Source organism: Lampris incognitus, chromosome 16 (assembly GCF_029633865.1).
Source record: "Lampris incognitus isolate fLamInc1 chromosome 16, fLamInc1.hap2, whole genome shotgun sequence".
Lineage (NCBI taxonomy): Eukaryota > Metazoa > Chordata > Actinopteri > Lampriformes > Lampridae > Lampris > Lampris incognitus.
Window position 1 is genome coordinate 20,701,604 of NC_079226.1, and position 22,060 is coordinate 20,723,663.

The following is a 22,060-nucleotide window of genomic DNA, read 5'->3' on the forward strand; positions in this document are numbered from 1 at the left end:
AAGGGGGGGGCAGTTCTCCATGAAAAGTTTTCTTATTTTACTTCTAAAAATGCGGTTCTTAAGATGAAATACCTGGTTAGATAATGCCAGGTGAATATTCTTAAATCATGCTATCTATCTATCGATCTATCTATCTATCTATCTATCTATCGATCTATCTATCTATCTATCTATCTATCTATCTATCTATCTATCTATCTATCTATCTATCTATCTATCTATCTATCGATCTATGTATAAAATCTTACATAGTCAGTTCTTGATGAGAAAATGATTCTTGAAACATATTTCTATGTGATTTAAAAACCATCAGACCTGTTAAGATGTTATGTTTTTGCAGTGTAGGACATTTCCAACCCTCGTCAAGTTGTAAAACGGGTTTTTCAGTCATTTTCTAGTGTTTTTGTCACAATGAAAAAGGATGCTATACATTATAAGAGCAAAGAGCTAAATGTCAAAGTCATTTATAATTCTATTGACTTTTGGGTCTTTTTCTCACATGGTCATCAGCCCCAGTGGCTGCCGTCATTGTGAGAAGTCGATACGCCTCACACTGGGTTTCCATTGGTTACTGGGGCCAGCCGAGTGTGACAGCCCAGATTAACAGGGCCTATTTCACCCTCAGCAGTAATAGTCTGTTGACCGCTGGGATCAAAGGTCACTTGGGAGCCCTGCAACACTCAGCATCTGAGGAGTTGGTCTATACTGATAGGAAGCTTGCTAACCACAGAAAGTTTTTTTTTTATTTTCACTTACCATCCTTCTCTCTCTCTTTCTCATCCTTTTTTTTTCTCACCCCTTTCTTTTCACTACTCTGTTTTTACAATGCCAAACCCCGGCAAAGTGATTAGAGAAGGCTGATGTGTGAATGGGTGGGAGGCCAACTCATTACTGACTCTCGGTGCGAATGGCCGAGGACACGCCGCTCCACTGGCACAGCCTAATTACCAGACTAGGGGATCGACTCTACCATTCAGCTTCCACTGGGCCAGCCCAGGACCAAGGCTGCAGAGAACAGTTTGGCCAAGGGGTTTGGATCCTGTATCTCAATATCAGAGGGAAAACCTTTCGACATGAATCATAATGTGCTTAGAGGAGTGTGTTTGTTCATGTATGCACGCATGTGTGTATTTGGGCAAGCTGTTTATCCTTTTTGAGCTCACACTCCACTCCACCTCACTTCGGTTGACCAACTGTCCCTACTTGCTCCTGAAATTTGCTGCCTCTTGATTTTAAATCTAACACCGCATTAGCTCCATCAGTGACAACATTCGGATGAGCTGTCTAGATAGGCTTCCTGTGCGGGTGTGTGAGGCGATCTGGCCCTTCGTGCCAAATCGAAATGGATGTGCTTCTCCGGTATGTGCCGAGTTCCTAACCTGTCACGGACACCGGCATGATGTTGTCAGGCTTTCCGCTCTGGCGACTGAGTGAGAAGGATCTCTGTTTGGCTCATTTCAGTTTGCACCCGGTTTCTCCATCATGAACTTCACAAATCACAACTACTGACATGTCAGCCTTATATCAGACTTAACAGCCATGGGCTTTCAGGAAGGCAGAACTGGAACCCCAATATAGGGATGCGGATTCCCAACACTGATGCCAAACACAAAATGAAGACGTAATGTAATGGAAATGTACACTCTCTATCTATGCATTGTAAGACAAATTTGCTAGCAAGCAGATTTGAATATAGCAACATATCAGCCTGTGTGTAAAGCTCTTCCGAGCCATCAGCGGGGCGATGACTCTCGTGTGAATGTTAGAATGTATGTGTGGCCTCACAACTTGATGTATAGCATTCACATGTCAGTGGCAGTGTATAAATAGTTTGGCAGTCAGTCTTGACAAATGGCATATACTGGAGGGCCAACAGACTTTATAAAAAGATTGTGAATGATGTTATTTTAGTTGCCAAACATGAATCTAGGACAAACATCGAGGCAGTAAATATGCAGAGGGCCTGAGCTGTGTTGACAGTATGCGTCCTGTCATATGGTGGTGCATGTAGAGCTCCGAGTCGGTGCAGTGATCCGTTGTGCTCGGCTCAAGGTTGCTGCCTGTTGCACAATGGTCATGTGTCACTGTTATTAATGTTAAGGAGAACTTAAGCTTGGATTGATTTGATTTTCTTTGAAAGAACTCACAGAACTGGTTCCTGTCAGCTACTATCAGTCATTATCCTGCCGGTTTTCTTATATATATATATATATATATATATATATATATATATATATAGTGATTCATTCTTACTCAAGATCTTTGCTTTTTGACTACACAAGTTGCGACTTGTCTTTGCCTACTGTTTGGGAGTTTTTGTTTGTTTGCTCGGTTTTGTTAAGTTTGTTAAAGCATTGAGGCTAAAATCAGTTATGATTGATAGAAATTCTGCAGTCGTCTCGTTTTTTTTTTTTTTTTTTTTTTAACGTCACATTCAGATGTTGACTACAGTGAACATTAAGCGTTTGCCATGACGGTGACTCTAGTTGTTAAGACTTGTCTTCCTCTTCTTCTTTCAGCTTGTTCCCTGTTTTTCAGGGCTTGCCACAGTGGATTTTATAGTTTCCATTGCTACCATGTGAGGGCACAGCACCAATAGTGGCCGTTGTTAACCTAGGCCTCGACCGATCCAGTATGGTCTTGTCAATTGTTAAGTTGTTAAGATTTGTCTATAGGTCCGTAAATTTGTCCCTTTTCATGCTCCCTCTGCTGGACTATGGAGAGACAAGAGAGTCCCGATACCACTGGGCTTTAGCAGCCCTGTCTAGCTGAGCCCTCATACGCCACACCTCCATCCAGAGGGTACAGCCATGGACTGCATTATAGCCCTCTGTTATCAGACAGATTGGGGGCAAAACATGGACAACTTACCCATGCTAGATCCATTTGCTCCTATCCAACAAGTCTGACCATGCTGCACTGCCCCAAATTGCTCAATTGTCAATTGATATCTGTCACAGCTTGCTCTGACACGGGCCCAGTATTAATCACACTGTAGGATAACATGTTCTTCGCTCGTGATAAGGTGAATAGCAAATTAGATGCTGATATATATACATACATATTGCTGTGCAGTTAGCTAGTGATTTAATGACTAATTAGAAGCGGGTTATCACTTAATTACAGTTGGGCAGAGCATCCTCAAGAGTGTTGCCAAAATCAATGAGCAGATACATTGTCCTCACTGTTCTGCTGACTCTCTTTAACCAGGGCTGGTTCCAGCAGCTGCCAGTCCATCTGTGTTAAAGGAGAGAGAGAGAGAGTCAGGGGCAGAGGGAGTAAATGTACTGGAAGGGAGGTGGGAAGGATCACTTAGGGTATAAGTGGTGGTTGTGGTCTTATCTCTGTATCTATGTGTCAACAGGCCCAGGGGCTGATGGGGGTTTCAGATAGGGATGTCACTGCTTCAGTGGCTCCTCTCTCCACCACCACCTCCATTACCATGACCGCCAGCACCACCACCGCCAGCACCGGCCTCACACCTTGCCCACAGAAGAGCTCCAACCAGACGGTGCACTGTGTGGTCGGACCGCCAGCTGCAAACACCGGTATACCCACCTCCTCCTCCTCCTCTACCTCCTCGTCAACACAGAGTACATCTGCTGCAGCCTCCTTCTTCATTAGGTAAGCACCTTCTCCTCTTCCTCCTTCCTCATCATGCCACTCAAACTCCATGATGGGTAAGTCTGTCAAACAATGGAAAATTATTAGGTTGAGCTCTGTGTGTGTGTGTGTGTGTGTGTGTGTGTGTGTGTGTGTGTGTGTGTGTGTGTGTGTGTGTGTGTCTGTGTGTGTCTGTGTGTGTGTGTGTGTCAATTTGTGTATTTGTGTATATTTTTATGTGCGCATTCAGGTTGTTGTTGAGTGTGTTCGTATTTGTCTATATGTGTGCGTTCAGGCTCTTGGTGTGTGTGTGTGTGTTCTTGTGACCTGAAGAGGAGGTATGTATAGACTCGCCTTCATATTACTGCTGAAGGTCATGGTTCATAGTCTTAACAAGCATGAGGGGCTTATTCCATCAGGTGTTGTTCTTGTCATGCTTGAATTATAGCATGCTTTGGGATGCCATCATGCAACCTAATGAACCCTTGGCTATAGGCACTGGTAACCATGAATAGATAATGGAATTGTGTAATCTGATATTTTGAGGGAATATCTCGTGACAGAGCTAAGGTTAAATCCAGGTGTTGTTCAGAGTTGTTTAATGCTGTCAGGGGTTTATCACTCACTTTGATTTTGCAGTAACAAACTGAGCATTTTTCAGGTCAGCTCAAGGTTGTCCTAAAAATATTGGTGCTTGGGTTCAGGGCTGCCATTTTGCAATTTCCTGCAAACCATTGGTTGGTTCCCTTTGTATAACCAGCTGAGGATGGCTTTCTTGGCTCTGGCATGGTTGATGCCTTGGAGAATACCACGTCCCTTCTCTGAGCGGGTGGGAGGACGGTGTAATGTGCTGGAGTGTCATTGATAGATTCCTTGACAGGTTGGTCAGTGCATACATTCCCTGCTTACAGCCTCGACTCCCTGAGGAGTGCTATGCCATGATGAATGTTAGCCAAAGGGAAGCTAGCTAAGGATGATACATTGGGCCATTGAAGCTTTGCAACCTAGGAGGCTGAGGAAGCTGGCGAGGGGACTTGTGGAGTGTGACAGGAGGTCCGAAGGGGATCAGTGTGAGGCTCAGCTTTCTCCAGATACCCTCAAATGGAGTTTGTCTTGCCCAGTGAAATGGGTTCAGTGTATATGACTGGGACCTTGAAACCTCTCCCTTGGTAAAGGGGGCATTCCAAATCTATCCCTAAATATGCAACTTCCTGTGCGCCTCACTTCCTGCGTGTGGCGCGTCAGGTCAGGCCAGAACAACGGTGAGGTGCGACCCAATAACAGAGAGGGTTAATTTCAGTCACTGATTTATTAGTACTTGTGTTTTCTTTGGCCTGGAGCTCAAAAAGCGCATGATAGATAGCCTCGTCTGCCATTGCAGGCTACATCCAGAGAAAGGGAGGGAGATTGACTTGTTTTTCATTCCTGTTTCGAGTCCTGGTGGGACAGAAGGGGAGGAGGTGGAAGTTGCGAAGGGGTCCACCTTTTCATTTCATCCCAAAGATAATTCTCTGCCAAGAATGTGGTGTTTTGCTTGGCCAGGAGAAGCACGGTGATGACGAGGACAGCTTCAACCAGCATGACATTCCACAGATACAGAACAGGGTGGTGGAGATGCACTTCGCATGATTGAACGAACATCCACTTCCTGACCTGCTGCAGCTGGTGCCTGCAGTAGAAATATCATCAACATCATCATCATCATCATCATTATCATCATCATTATTATCATTGTTATTGTGATTATCATCTTTGTATCATCTCTTTTGAGTACCCACTTCTAAGTGCAGCGTGCAACCTTTGCAGGTCAGAAATCTTTGTTAAATTCAAACCCCAACTGGAGCGAGCAAAGGAAATTTGTTGATAGATTTGTTTGACACAAAGGACAAAACCGGAGATCAAATTAGTGCGTTTTTGTTTTACGACCGAGTCCTCATAAAACTTATTTGTGATTAGTATTCCTTTTGGTTGCACGAAAATACAACTGGGGGTGGGGTGGGGGGGTTGCATGTGTAAAATCCTCAGAGCCCAGGATGAAGGACCAGAATAACCAAACAGCTTTTTGTTTTACCACGCTGGAGAGAGGGAGGCTCCTTAGACACTTGTCTGACATTCACTCACACCGCTCCACTCACAGATTAAATTTTAATTAGAATGTAATTAGCTACAATCTTGCTGCAAGATGCTGCGAGGAAAGAAAGGACAGTAATGAACAAAACTGATTCATTGTTTTTCTTTTCCATTAGAAAAACAAGTCAACCATTCAACTGGTTAAAAAAGCATTTAATTTGTATTTCATTTAAGCTGTCTACTCAGTTGAAAAATCATTCTATTATAAATGAGTATTTGATAACCAAGAAACTCCGGGCACCATTAGTCTCCGTGTTGTCGGTGATTGGGAGAATTGTCCCACAGATAACCAGGAGTGTTATCTCATGAGGAGTCTCCGTCCTCAGCGTGGGGTAAATTATTTAGATTAGGCTTTACCACATTTTTGTCTCTGATCAATAAGTAGACCTGGAAAGTCTCTGCATAATGAATATTAAACCACTGAAGTTGCATTGTGGGAAGTTTTTCATGGGCACAGTTTATAGTTATGGTTATCGCCCCTCAGTAAGTACTCCTCTGTCTCTCAGCTCTTCCCGGTGAGATACAACTTAAAACATACACACACATACACACACACACACACACACACACACACACAGTGATTAAAGTGGGCCGGAGCTACCCGGATCCCGACACCGGCGCTTCCCCTCCTCCCCCAAGTCAACCGGAGCTGAGATCCGGCACTCTGTAGACAGGAGTAATTTCAACCTTTTTGTCACAGTAAAATTTAAAACAAAAAACATGATGCAGCCAATTCACAAGCATTACAAAATAAATCGCAAATAAAGTCGTTCTTCTATTTTTATACTACTTGACTTTTTCTAAAAGTTTGAATGATATCGCGTCCTCACGTGACCTGCCTGCTGTCTGGCTTCACCAGACTTGACATCAAAAGAGACTGGCTTCACACTCACGGGTCAGGGTCGGTTCACCGCATCAGGCAGGCAAGACTCGAGAGAGCGTCAACCTGCTACCTGCACTATTATCTTGGATTGGGGGGCATAAAGAGTGAGTATCTTCAGTGTATTTCCAATAGTATTTCCAATAGTTTTGTCTAGCTCTGCTGTGGTTTTCATTCAAGCAACTAACATCAATTTTTAAATTGAACATGTAGCCAGTGATTTATTGAGCATGTAGTGTGTGTGTGTGTGCATGTGCTCGTAGGGTTAATTTCCTGATTTGAGACGCAGTATTGAGGCCGACTATCACTCCCGCACTTTTGCCCACCTCTCTAATACAGAGATCCCCCACTTACCAAATCCCACTTTAACCCCTGCACACACACACACACACACACACACACACGCGCGCGCGCATGCGCGCGCAGCCCCATACCCAAGCCTCCATCAGTAGATGTGTCTGCTACAAAACAGTAAGTAATACTAAGTAAAACCAGATACTTTTTTTGTACTTGGCCAATTACGCCACTCTTCCGAGCCATCCCGGTCGCTGCTCCACCCCCTCTGCCGATTCAGAGAGGGCTGCAGACTACCACATGCCTCCGCCAATACATGTGGAAGTCACCAGCCGCTTCTTTTCACCTGACAATGAGGAGTTTTGCCAAGAGGGACCGCTCAGGTTGGACGGTTTGGAGACAAAGCAAGAGAGGCAAGATTGAGATGGTTTGGACATGTGTGGAGGAGAGATGCTGAGTATATTGGGAGAAGGATGCTGAATATGGAGCTGCCAGGGAAGAGGAAAAGAGGAAGGCCAAAGAGGAGGTTTATGGCTGTGATGAGGGAGGACATGCAGGTGGCTGGCGTGACAGAGGAAGCTGCAGAGGACAGGAAGAGATGGAAATGGATGATCCACTGTGGCGACCCCTAACGGAAACAGTCGAAAATAGTAGTAGGAGGAGTTTCGCCAGGGGGACGTAGCGCGTGGGAGGATCATGCTAGTCCCCCCCAGTTCCCCTCCCCTCTGAACAGGCGCCCCAACTGACCAGAGGAGGTGCTAGTGTAGCAACCAGGAGACATACCCACATCTGGCTCTCCCACTTGCAGACATGGCCAATTGTTTCTTTAGGGATGCCCAACCAAGCCGGAGGTAACACAGGGATTTGAACCGGCGATCCCCATGTTGGTAGGCAACAGAATAGACCGCTATGCTACCCAGGCGCCCCATTTTTTACTATAGTTCGCGTATTTTATTTTTCTAGATATGTTTGTCACAGGAGCACACCGAGGCCCCCTGACATTAGCGTTTAAGACCACCGACAGCTTGTAAATTTGCACATCCAGGAATTTAAACTCATTCAATTGAAATGTTAAAATGTTAAAAGGAATATTATAGAAATGTCATTAATAACACACCATTCTAATTAAAATTTCAGTCCCATATATTGCTCCTTCCCTATTTGTCCTTGATTTTTTTCGCCCATCATGCCAAGTGCACTGAAACAGAGATAACTCGGGGTCAATATGACCAATTGGCAATTAGACTGACAATAAAGTAGCATCAGGATGGAAAGAGTCAGGAGTCAGACTCTGTGCAGATTGTGTGTGTGTGTGTGTGTGTGTGTGTGTGTGTGCATGCGTGCTTGCACATGGTATGTGCAGCTGCGGTGTGCATCCCTGTGTTCGTGTGTGTGATGCTGGCATGGGGCGGGTGGGGGGGTTGGTTAATGAATTGAGGGGCGTGTGTTCAGCTGACTTGCACGTTGAGCACTGATTGCTTTGTGTCAGAGCATATGATTAGTGTATTGACACAGTGTTGTGTAATGAAAGAAGGCAGTGCTCACAGCAGGGGCCAGACTGTGCGGCTAAATGCCGCGTCGCTGCTCCTTCCAACAATCTCCCTTTTCTATTATCACCCTCCTGATTGCAACGGTGTGTTTAAACCCAGCCAGGCCCCTGGGATTTCTCAGTGGGCAATCTCGCCACTGTCTAAAGAATGGAGGAGCCTTCCTGAATGCCCATTTCGCTGGTCTCTGCATCGTTGCGTTACACCGCGGCCCTGGCTGCCTAATGATCCCCTTTGTATGTTTGTTTGAAATGGGACTATTCTCTCTGTCACTGTGGCTGCTCACAGCTTTCAAACCCTGGAGGGGAAGCTTTGCATTGAATGCAAAGACTCATGGATGTTGTGGATGAATAGACGGGGGGTAGCACCCTGGATAAAAAGACCACAAAGGGTCAGGCAGGGAACATGGGAGTGTGATGGCACTGAAATACAAAAGGAGACGGGGAGAGGTGAGAGTTGGCTGTGTAAAATGCAGTGATGGCACGCAGGCTGGCTAATGGGCGGGTGGGTGGGTGGGCTGGTATTGTGCAGGGGCAGGGCTGACAGCTGTTTGCTGGAATGTGGCCCCTGGAGGAGTGTGAGCAGGAAGTGGTTTTGTGGTCAGCCAGCGCAGCGCTGCAGCTGCTGCCCAGGTGAGTTTCACTGCAGTAATGACTGTGATTGTGGAGCGGGAATGTTCCTGTAATTGTGGCAGAGCCACCCAGACCAGGTCCACACTAACGTGGATAAATTTGAAATTGCACCATCTTTTTCTCTCTGTTTGGCCTTCCATCTATGATAAGCTGAGCCAATGCAGCTGAAAGTGCAGACTGATTTGAGAAGTCTTGCAGTGTGGTCAGGTAACTTTGCCAAAAAAAAAATAAGGCATCTAAATGATAACTGGGATGGATTACCTATCTCAAGCAAGTTTCAAGTCTTTGCAAGTGGATGAATGGAAATGAATGGAGACCAGAGGCTGCCTGAAAGGTAGAAAAATCATGTTCAAACAATAATTACTATAAAAAATGGTCAGGAGCAATGTAAAGCATACCTGATTTGTAGTAAATGGGCTAAAACCTACAAAAATAACAGTATGGTCCTTTGAGCGTTTTTCAATGTGGACGGCAAACAGTTGAAAACGATCTGAAAATGCCGGTGTGGGCGAAAACTTCCACTCATTTTCGATATAAAAATGGCCGTTTCTAATTTGTCCTAATCAGAGTGGACGTGACTTCAGTTTATGTTCTCCTGCAAAACATAAGGCATTGCTTTTTTGCCCCATACACTCGCTGCAGTCTCCATCACCTTGGCTACTCAAGGTAACCATAGTAACAAGCCATTGCAGAGTGAAATCTGATTTTCTTTCAAAGGTGGCAATTGAATCAGGATATTAAAATAGGCTTTCACAAAACTAGACTATAATTTAGGTAAAGGGAATGACATGCATGTGTTTAATGAATAGAACAATGTGTTTCAAAGTGAAATAAGTGTTTGACTGCAAGATAACAATGGCTCGTTCTCATTGTGCTTTCTCATCAGAAATAGCACATGGCTACCTTCTAAAACCCATTGTCCTATCTGAGTATAACAAGTGATTGTTTATGAAGTTTCTATGAGGAACTCAGTCATTGAGTTCTTCCTGTTTGTTTGTAGAGGAGAGGTTAGGGTGGGGTCTGTTACTTGGAGAGAGGAGGGGAGAGCCCCATGGACTGCCCAAGTTCACGCTCGCCTCTGATGGAGGAGGGCAGCTCCAGTGACCAGGGCAGGGAAAAGAGGCTGATGATGTATTTGGACGGCTCTGCTGTGAGTGACAGCAGTGATCTTTGTCAGTGACAAATTAAGACAGATTAATGCTGAGTGGAGGGATCTGCGGAGTGTTGCGGCTCTGGGCTGAGCCTCCTGGCCGGGGGATAAAGACACAGGGCAGGACAGTCGCTGAGCGGGACTGATACGCACATACAGACACACTCAAGAGGCATGCTTGGGCTGACGCTCCACTCTGTCAGCTTCAGGATCAGGGCGACTGGACCTGTGGAGGAAAATACAGGATGCTATACCATGGGAGTTAAGTAAGTTTTGTTATTCAGTGCACTTGGGTGTGTGAGTGAGCGTCTTGGTCTGAGCCGTTGTGCGGTTCAGCGTTGGACTTTTTGGGTGCCTGGAGTTGAGAGGCTAATGGTGTTGTTGTCGAGCCACAGTGAGACGGATGCCTCCACCAAAAGGTGAGCAAAGGGGAGTGTGAGTAGGACGTATAGGATGGGGGAGAAAATGGTTCAAAGGCAGACTAAGCTGTGGCTTTGCCGTCAGGAAATAGCCACTGCGGAGCTGAGGCGTTAATACTAACCTTTACCTCCACCACAGCCCGACAGGCAGGGACTGAGTCACGCCGATACTATTTCTTTTCTTCTAAAAATCTGTCGGATTTTTGTAAACACATGCCCAGGGCAATGAATGGATGAAAAAAAAAATGTTGAGTGGGTGGTAGTGGTGATGGCTGATCTGGTATTTGTCTCTTTGTTTACTGTGGGATGCAACACCAGCTGGTATTTTCCTGCCATAATCAGCCTGAAGGGACTAATGGCTGACTGCGACGAGTAGCAGCCAACTACAGAGGCAACACCAGCTGAAGCCAGAGAGGGGTGGCAGCCTGTAGCTGAGTCCAGGTGTGGTGTGATCTGGTGCCTTTTAAGTGCCATTAGTAGTAAGGTATTGATGGAGATCCAGGCTTGCCCCACTGCCTAAGGGATTACCGCAGATGGCTCGTCTAAAGGGTCACTGGTTTCACCAGAATCTTGGTAGCGAGAACCCGCAACTCTCATCCACCTCAGTCCCATGAGCGGTTCAAACTACTGTGCTTTACACCTGCAGCTCCTCTCCTCCAGACTGACTCATTTATCTCAATCCTCCACAATCTACCCGCCCAAACAGTGAGGGCTCTGACTCCACCATCTCTTAATCCTCCATGCTCTTGGGTAACAGACATCATTGTTTGCTGATACAAAGATATGAGTTCCATAAATTTGATGTCAAATCATATAACCTTTGTGATTTTTTAATAACACAAAGCTTATATTACTTAATAATATAAGACTTAATAGACATTTTATCATTTAATTATTTGCTGTGCAATAGGTCGTCTTTGAATGAGCAGATGTCTGCTTATATTAAATTTTGTGTGGGAGCAAGTATTGAATACTGTGTGAGCCTACTCTCTCCTGAGGTAAGTAGACAAAAATCTTTGTTCGGTGCTTTTTGTGCAGAAGAATTTGCTGCACAGTTGAGGCATTGGCCCCCATCTCTGTTCCTGGGCACAGGACTGTTCCCTGGGATAGGATGACATGGTGTGACAGTGTTGTGCCCCCCTCAGCATCAGGGAGAAGGGCACTGTTGTGACAGGCAGCATGGAGGCAGTTGTGCCTGTCACCCTGCATGGTAAACAGCCTGTCTGATGGAGGGCTGCGGGGAAGAGAGAAAGCAGCAGAGGGTTCACAGCAGTCTGGATGAGGGGATAACCTGGTGTGCGGACTGATGTGTCCCTCCCCCTGTTCCCCCCAAAGTCCTTAGTCAGGAAGTCTGTCTGGCCTACTCACATAGCTTTGGGGGACAGAGAGGGCCATTTGCCCAAGCTGACTAACAAAAGGCTGAAACGCTGACTCAAGTCTGTATGCTCACCCTGGGCCTATAGATTAAGCCCTGTGGGGAAAGGGTGAAGCACCGACATCCACCCTGACAGAAACATTTTGCATGCGGGGAAATAAGAGGACGAGAAGGACGGACCGGCATCCTGTGGGCTTGTCACCTAACATAAGGGGTGTCTTTGTTGTCCTCCCTGTAATGGTGGTGGTGGTGATTTGAAAGGCCAGGTTGTGTGTGTGTTTCCATTATTATGTTGGTAGGGAAAGATATGCCCTCAGCATTTATCAAGCACATTAGTAGCCTTGTTAGTATGGCCATGGCAAGCCTCCCCTACACAGCGTCACTGCAACAATGACAGTGGCCCACAGATGTCCTGTAGTGCTCCATGATTAGTACATTAGTTTTCAGCAACCGTGCCTCTGTGTGCGACACACCCCCATCCCTGGCTTGTTGAATAGATGCTATGCATCACACTAGTGGGGGTTAAGGGATGCCATCAGGCTCTTTAGGGTCGCTCAGTGAAAGGTGTCATGCAAATTGAGTCGATTATCATTGCCATTACAGCCAAAGCCACTTCTGTAGTGTGTTTTGAGGCACAGTGAAAGAGGGGAAACTGGAATAAGAATAAGAGTTAATTGCAATGGCTGGTGGACTGGCATATGCATTAAGCAATTTTATGACCTATTGTCTCCAGCAGGAGAGTTGAGCCTGCTGTCTCAGCTCCCCTGAGCTCACCCCGTCTTTACTTCCTGCGGTTCCACAAACAAAGATGGCTCCCGTGTTTTCATGCTTCTCTGCTCCTCAGTGTGAGCCCTCTGTGGCCGCCTACTCCATATGAATAAGTAATAGCTGCTTCGCCCTAATCTGTGTTAGTGGGCTGATTTCCCCAAATGTTAGCTATTAATTTCACAGTCAGCCTTATTTTTCTTGTACAGAAAAAACCCCGCTCAGCCCCTGCTCCCCTCTGCTTGTCAAGGGGAATGCTCCAGCTGCTGCTGTTGGAGCACAAATCACCATAGAGTATATAGCACCATTGTCATGGTGATATATACACAGTGCTATATAGACAGTTAAGGTTTTACCTCATCACCCACAGGCTGAAGAGCCCCACCACTTCACCACCACCCGGCTGTCTTTATTTTCTCCATCTTCATCTAGTGTTAGCTTGGCTACCACTGAGGCTCGGATGAAAGGGTCAGTGTACTCTCTATGAAATGGCGACTGATGAGTGAAGATAGCTACTGCTGTGGCATGCAAGCCAGAAAATTATGGGACTGATGAGGCTAACGAGACACATGACTGACCAATGAGGCACATGACAGACTTTGTTTTCAGTGATGTTCAATAAGCCCTCTGTCTTAGCATAGAATAAGAATAGAACAGGAGACGCTGATTCCACGCATGTGAAATATTGCCCACTTCACTGAGATAAGAGATACAACAAAGTAAAGACACTGATTATTTGTAAGGCGCTTTGAGGGGCTGTTGCAGCTAGAAAAGTGCTATATAAAATACATAACCAAGCAAGCAGTCAGGTTGCATTTTATACATAATCTAATGCCACTAGGTAAATCATTACAGAGGTTCCAGTACATAATCTAGCTCATGCTCTCTAAAAAGATAGGATTTTTTTTGTTGGCTTTTCCCCCTCTTTTTCTCCTCAACTGCACTTGGCCAACTACCCTATTTTCTGAGCCCTCCTGGTCACTGCTTCACCCCGTCCTCTGATCCTGGGTGGGCTGTCGCCAGCCGCTTCTTTTCACCTGACAGTGAGGAGTTTCCCCAGGGGGATGTAGCGCGTGGGAGGATCATGCTATCCCCCCCAGTTCCCCCTTCTCCCCTGAACAGGTGCCTTGACCAACCAGAGGAGGTGCTAGTGCAGCGACCAGGAGACATACCCACATCTGGCCTCCCACCTGCAGACACAGCCAATTGTGTCTGTAGGGACGCCCGACCAAGCCGGAGGTAACACGGGGATTCAAACCGGCAATCCCCGTATTGGTAGGCAACTGAATAGATTGCTACACTACGCGGACACCCTAAAAAAGATGTTATTTGAGAGGGGGATTGGTAGGGACTCAGTTTAGACATTTGGTACCAAACTATACCATATGATAAGCGTAATGAGGGATCTTTTGAAGCTTTTTCTGGTTTTGGTTAGTATTGAATTTTGAATGTGCAAAAAAGGCAGGATGAAAATAAACGTAGCAGGGAGTGCTTATCCTTTATTGTTTTGTTTGTTTGTTTGTTGCTGCTGACAGCATGCACATTGTCTTGAATGGAGAGGATTATAGCCTGTAATCAGTTCATGACCCAGCACGTGAGAGCCAGCTGCAGACTGCTAAAAATCAATTTATCCCCATACCTTTTGACCAGGCTGAATTGCTTATGTGTGTGTTTTGTGGGTGACTTAATGACTGCATGATGGGGTGCGGGGTAAACCGCTTAGTCTCTGAGCTCTCACTTGGTTTCAGATCGGGATTTGACCGTCAGTTATGACTCAATATTTCCCTTACCCCGTGCATCTTTGGTGCCCTCATTGATCTCCTGTCTTGTAATTATTCCTCTCCCGTCTCCCGCACTTCCATACGACTGGAAATTCTGCAACGTTTTTTCAATTCCTAAAATCCACCGTGCCCTGGCAATCTCAATTACAGTACAGCCCGAGTCACCTGACTCGGAGCCCCCTTGTTTATCCAGTATTGCCTATTGACATGAATATAGATGGCAGATTAAGAAACACATGTTAGAAATCCCCTCCCCCTGTGTTCTGTCTCTCCGGACGGCCCACTGATTAATCACTCTCAAATGTTCCCAGCAGCCCGTGGGCCTGTTTGTTGTGATAGCCTCTGCATGGTGAAGTGCAAATAAATAATCACTAGGTGTCTTACCATGGCAGCTGATGATTAATGAAGGAGTGAAGTGGAGCAGAAGTGCGCTTGCTCTCTTCCTTCCCACAATCATCACGGCTCTCAACTTTATCCAAGTCCCCCTATCTGATATCTTGCTGCGTATTAATCTGATAGGATGCTGTGCGTAACAGGGATGGCAGCTCATGTCCCACCAATGCTCTGGGCTTTGGCATATCAAATATCCTGGCTTTACTGTGATCCGCATGGATCTGCAAGGCAGGAAATGTCATTCAGCTGGCGATGGCTTGATATGAGTGCCCATAGTTTTTTCTCTGTGCTCCCTATACGCAGAACCGTTTTCCTGGAGTATTCGAGGGAAGACGTAGGCTGGGTGGTAGGTGAATTGGAGCTCAGCATGCCTTAACAGTGTGATGTTATTTTGGATGCCTCGCAGCCTTGGAGGAGAGTGTAGCGGGATACCTGCAGCAGCGTCTGTGGAGCAAAGTGAAAATGTTGTGCAGAAGATGAAAGTAGCTGTTAATCTTTGTCAGCAGTGCCGGGGGTGGGGAGGGTGCAGTCTGCAGAGCAGGGGAGAACATGTCTTCATTATCATCTGTCACCTATCAGCTGAAAAGTGAATTTTCTACCGAGACTCATCTCTAGCTGCCTGAACCCGTCGTGACTAGATAACACAGCATTTTTTTTGGTTTTGCCTCCAAAGCTGTGGCGCTCAAGGATTTTATGCCTCTTGTAAATAAGTTTGTAGAGATTTTCCTATGAAGAAGACCTTTTGACTCCATTGTGAACATTTGTAGTGTTTCCACGAGGGTCCCTAAATTGGCCCCTGAATGTCATTGACTGACAAATGGGCCCTGTAGAGCTAAAGCCCTGCATTTGGCTCACCTCTGCAGGGTTATAGGTTGAAGCCACGTTAGCAAGATGTGTTTGTGAAGGCCACTGAGGAGGCAATTTAGGAAACAATAAAATGAACTGCAAATGGAACTATAGCCCCTGACTTCTACCCCCAAATCCTCTCCTTTGGCTGTCCTAAACCCTCCTTAAGCTCCTAATTGGGCTGAAGGGGCTCTTGGCCTTTCAGCTGGCGATTGGGAGTTTGGTGGGGGTAAGGAAGGCGCAATTGGGATCACAGGGTGTGGGACATGTGAAAACACAATGCTTTATGGGCAGTGCAGGAAACACAAAAACAAAGGAAGTCACTGTTACGGGGGGAGGGAATTGTCACATGTCCCCGCGAAACCTTACTATGCTGAAAATATTCCCTCCTTCAACGTTAAGGGGTTAACCTTGGTATAAACATAGAGCGCGTTTCACACGAAGCCCTTTGGGAATTAATGGATTGTGCTGGCACGTGCCCTGCACTCTTGATCTGATGTCCAAAGCCATTGAAAATCACAACCTGAATTTTGTAAAATAATGAGCCTCAATGACCGGATCAAAGGAAGCTGTGCAAAGTAAAGGTTGTCACATCTACTGCGGTCTATCCCCGACTTAGACAAAGCCAGCATTTCTTGAATATTAATTAGAATCTTGTCTCCATTTTGGCTCCAACTGTTCCATTTATTCTTGGTCAACAGGGGACTCCCGTCTTGGCACTCTTTGGGAATAAAGCAATTCCAAGCTGACTGTGGCACAGCCCCAACGATCATTTTTCCTTACGTCTTTCTGAGGCAGAAAATTATTTACCCCCACACAGGCAGCCCCTCACTGGCACAGAGCCAACCCCCTGACCCTAGAGAAGGCCATGCTGCACACTCCACTGCTCTCTCTCTCTCTCTCGCTCTACCTCTCTCTCTCACTCTCTACCTCCCCTCTCATTGTTTCTCTCTGGGGATTGTTTCTGTATCCTGTTCCATCTCACCCATGTCTAATTTATTTTATTCATCCTCACCTTTACCTTTGCACTTCTTTCCACCTTGCTACCCCCCAACCCCCAATCCCGTCCACCCACCCCGCATTCCATTTTTGTCTCTTCTCCCTGTTTCTGATGATCCCTTGTTATTCCAGCTATTCTCTGGAGGATGCCCTAATCCCTCGTTTTCCACCTCAGTCCACAGACCGTTTCAGAAGAGTGCTGCAGAGACCGTGACAGAACATGTTTACAAACCACTGGTACACATTAGGATTCATTTATACAAAGCTACGTGGTTCTTTCCTGCTCTGGCGAGAGACCTTTTTTTTTTTTGAGTTTGCATAAGGGCTTGCATATGATCAATGAATATCTTTAGGTGGGAAGGAACAATAGTTTAATGGAAATATTTTCCGTTTTCTAGGAGCATGTTATGTTTGCAAACATCACATGGATGCATTCGACCTTATCTAATTGGCCAGAGATTGGTGCAGTGACGATGTGTGTACAGCCTTGGGTTGTAAGCAGCCGGCACACAAATGATGCACCATTTGGTATTCTGTGTCCAAGGCCAGATGCTGTGCAGGAATAAAAGGCATGTTTGGACACCTTGCTGGAACAAAGACAGTTTCTAGCGGGCCCTGGTCCAGTGCATCTGGAATTTATTTGCCAAAAAGGATATTCCTCAGGTAACCGGACATCACATTCTCCATTGTCCGTTTTTAGCCGAGATCCATTTATATCTATTTCTAAGGATTTATAAGAAGTCAATAAATCCTACCCTGGAGATGTTTGGCTATTTCCTGCAGAATGCTGCTGACTAAACCAACCCTGTTGAAAGGAGCGCTCCCTTCAGATTACCATTAAAACAGCCAGAAGGAAGGAAGCGGGCAGGCAGTTGAGGAGTTGGGAGCTACACATTGATAAGATTCGACTGACAGACAGATAAGACCGTCAGTTCTTCCTTCGGTTTTAATGCATTTTGGGGCTTCAGAGTGGTCCCAAGAAATACATTTTGCAAAATGACTGGGAAGATCTGGGTTTTGGTTAATGCTAATCTGAATCTGGATGATGAGATAAGGATGGAGGAACACCAAAATGAAGAAAATAACCGACGCATACTGGGGCTGAGTGCAGCATTTTGTCATTTCCTTCAAGTTGCTACAGCAACTGCACATTTATGACTACAATTAACTTCAGATGAATCCCTTGCTAAGATTTTCCATGGCATTTAGTGTGTGGCTACTTTAAGCATGAGTTGTTTGGGGGTGATTTGGGATAAGAGGGAGAGGAAGTGAGAAAAAAATTAAATGAATGTTTATGCCAGTGGTGCCTTGATTACGGGGCGCACCAGTTGGAAAGAAGACCCGGCTCGATGCCAGACTAAACCTTAGCCACACCGGAGGCAGTTTTTAGCCTTCACCCTCCCTCCGTCCCCACCCTTTTTTTAGCCCCCCCCCCCCCGTGCCTCTTTGCGGGTACCCCACCACACAATGCGCATACCTCCCTGGTTGGAGCCCACTCTGTTCAACCCCTTCAGCTCCCCAATAAATTTAGCGGCATTTCCATATAATGACAAATGAATAATAGGGCACTTATAAGCTCTTACAACACACTTGTTAACACGGGTAGATGGTTTAAAATACTAATCACTGTCTTATTAATATGGATTAGAATGTTGCATCTAGGGATTGACAGTATGAAACTCTGTCTTATGTTATATGAGAGTGTGTTTTCCGGCTTAATGATTAGCGCCCTGACTCCGGCGTCCTCTGGCTGCAGAAGCTATTTGGCAAAGTATGACATCATCTTCCCTTCTCTGTGCACCATATGAACATGTGTGCCGGCTGGCTGATATAATGGCTGCTTAATTACTGCTGAAGCCACGTGGTGGCTGGGTTAGGCTTGAGCTGACCTGGGCTCGTGGCCATTGAGGCAAACCCAACCCAAATTTGGCAGTTTTTTGTCTTTTAAACCCCCCCCCCCTTTTCTCCGAATTGTACTTGGCCAATTACCCCACTCTTCTGAGCCATCCCCGGTCTCTGCTCCACCCCCTCTGCCAAGCGGGGGAGGGCTGCAGACTACCACATGCCTCCTCTGATACACGTGGAGTCGCCAGCCGCTTCTTTTCACCTGACAGTGAGGAGTTTCACCAGGGGAACGTAGCACGTGGGAGGATCACACTATTCCCCTCAGTCCCCCTCCCTGCCCCAGCAGGCACCCCGACCGACCAGAGGAGGCGCTAGTGCAGTGACCAAGACACACACCCACATCCAGCTTCCCACCTGCAGACACGGCCAGTTGTGTCTGTAGGGATGCCCAACCAAGCTGGAGGTAACATGCGGATTTGAACCAGCGATCCCTGTGTTGGTAGGCAACACAATAGACTGCCACGCCAGCTGGAGCTTGGCTTTGGCAAAGTTTTTTGTCCTGCCTGAGGTACTTTGTGTGTCTCTATTGTGGAGATGGCCCGGTTTCCTGTTCATGCTGCCTACATTAAACGAATCCTTTATTCCCCCTGTTATAGTTCAGATGGCTCAGACGGTGAGTTTGTGGTATTTTGCTTGCACGCCTTTGGTACAGTGTGATGTGTGCCTGTGTCAAGGGCGACCTATCAATAAGACAGTGTGCACAGATTTTAGCTCAGGGGAGGCTTCCCATTGATAACCTTCTGACTTATACCTCCCGCCCCGTCTGATTGACCAACACACATTCAACACGATCAATCCGCGCACCTGCTGATATGGCATTTCTGTCTTGGCAATCAATCTGGCACATGGCAGCATTGCTTTAGTCACTGTTTATCCATTGTTTCAGTCACTCTAAACAACTTCTCTACCCACTGTTCCCACCTACTGAGACCTGGACAATGTCAGATTGTCTCCGAGCCATTTTCAGCGTGCGTACGGGTGGGGGGGAAATCAATTCAGTGCAAAACTGTGAGACAAAGCCCCGACAATTTTGATATCGCAACATTTACCTGAATTGCAATGTTGAAGGAAGACTAACAGACACTGTGATGAGGTTTTATGTATTAGGTTTGGATATTTACTCAGGGAAGTAGAGTCATGCTTTAAGCTTTTGTAACAAGTGGCTTAATGTGCATACATCATCTCAGGTTTCACATTGTACTCCGGGTAAGAGGGGCTGGAGCCTTAAAAATTTGTATTTTCAAATTGCAGTATTCATAATGGCGTGATATCTGAAAAATCCCTGTGTATCAAATCGTCACTAAAATGTAATTGTAATATCAAATTGGGAGGTACCTGCTAATTCCCTAGCCTAAGTACTCTGGTTTGAGCTCAGTATTCCAGTCTCCATTCATAGGGGAGCCACACTGGCAAATCAGCCACCGAGGGAGGCAGACTCACTGTGTGTGTGTGTGTGTGTGTGGGAGGGGGGGCAGTCTGATATGCATTGTGGTGATCTGATCCCGGCATGAATGTCCAGAGCTGGCTTATCTTGTCTGTGGAGAAAAAAGAGGATTCAGAGAAAGGAAATGTCAAGGATGGTAAATGTGGCCAACATAGCAATTAGCCCATGAAAGGGGCTACCTTAAGAGGCATAGAGCTGGCCTGATGAACGGAGACAAATTTGCACAAACAAGCGAATGGGTGCATGGGACTAATGACTCTCTGGGCCAGAGGAATTTCTCTTGCTAATTTGACAAAGCCTGAAAAGGGGGCTTGAGTGTTTATTGACAGCAGGCCAAACTAAAGATTTGAAAACAGCAGTCAGAAAACCCCTCTTCACTCTCTATGTTCTACCCCCCCCCCACCCCCAACTCTTTCTCTTCCCTGTCACATCCCCTGTAGGTGAAGCCCAAATCTACTCGTCCTTTCAGTCTTGAACAAAAGCTGCAGGGCAGCCTTTATTTCCACTGCCATACTGGGTTTGCATCAATCTTGCTCCGGCTTATATATGTCTATTCCAGTCGTTATCAGTCCTTAAGCTCCCCACAGAGGAAGACGCTGATGGAGCTGAGAGGCTGTCTGGATAGTTCAAACACTGGCTCCTCCCTATTCTTATGCCGTTTTGATGCACAACCCTCAGAGCCAGAGAGAGAGCAGCGCCAATGGCTTACCAGGCTAATGACTGCAAGCGGTGTCAGGTTGACCAATGTCCACATTAGTGTTGTCTTCCACTCACTGATCCCTGCCAGTCCTAAACTAAGACCATTCAGTGGCAAAGCACATGTGAAGAAGAAAGCGTGAGGTCCCTGCACTTAAAAACAAGACTACCGCAGGTTGTTTTACTTGGACATGAAAAAGACTCGTGGTTATGTTCTACATCACATAGCAGCATTGTTTAGGTAGAAAGAAAGTGATGTTTGTGCTCGTTGATGTTTGTTTTTATGCTGTTTTTTTGCCTCAAAATTCAACTGGGTTCAGATATGGGGCACTGTGTCAGAGAGAGAGAGAGAGAGAGAGAGAGAGAGAGAGAGAGAGAGAGAGAGAGAGAGAGAGAGAGAGAGAGAGAGAGAGAGAGAGAGAGAGAGAGAGAGAGAGAGAGAGAGAGAGAGAGAGAGAGAGAGAGAGAGAGAGAGAGAGAGAGAGAGAGAGAGAGAGAGAGAGAGAGAGAGAGAGAGAGAGGAGAGAGAGAGAGAGAGAGAGAGAGAGAGAGAGAGAGAGAGAGAGAGAGAGAGAGAGAGCCAGAGAGAGAGACAGACAGACAGAGAGAGCGAGAGAGTGAGAGAGAGGGAGGGGGGGGGGGCTTGGTGTGTGCTTGTGCTGAATGTACTTTCATCTGGCAAATCTCACACCCACCCTATCTGCCTTTATGTTGTTTTAGGCTGTCTGCAGCCAAGGCGGCAGCCTTTCAAACAGGTCTGCCTGGTCGGGGGCTGAGAGGGCTTACTGGTAAATTGGCAGTCCAGGGAATACAGGGTATTCTCAACCCAGTGCTGTTCGCCCACTCATATGCTTTCATTCCCCTTTTTACCCTTGACCAGTGACTGAGTGCACTCCGTCTCTGTCTGGCCTGCATAAATCTGCTTTTCTGAGATGCCATCTATTCATGTACTCTCTCTCTCTCGCCTCTCTCGCTCAGTGTCTCTCTCAGCTTTCCTTCTGAGTTAGAGGATCGCCAGTTGAGGCAATCCATCTTTGTGCACTTAAGTATATCCATCCTCATCCGTATGTCACTCCTTATGATTAATAACACCCCCATTCATCTGGCTAATTACATCCTTAAACAAGGGCAAACGAAATACAAATGTACATCCATGTGTGTACATACAGTACTGTACGCAAGCACACACACACACACACAC

The 22,060-nt window shown here is 46.2% G+C and overlaps 1 protein-coding gene across 1 annotated transcript in view; it reads left to right on the top strand.

Annotated features, from left to right (window-relative positions):
* Positions 1-22,060, top strand: part of kif26ab (kinesin family member 26Ab) — a 63,541-nt gene that overhangs the window by 20,921 nt on the left and 20,560 nt on the right. Inside the window, exon 3 of the mRNA XM_056295376.1 lies at positions 3,365-3,624. Within this exon, the coding sequence (XP_056151351.1) occupies positions 3,365-3,624 (260 nt within the window). The remainder of the gene's footprint in view (positions 1-3,364; positions 3,625-22,060) is intronic.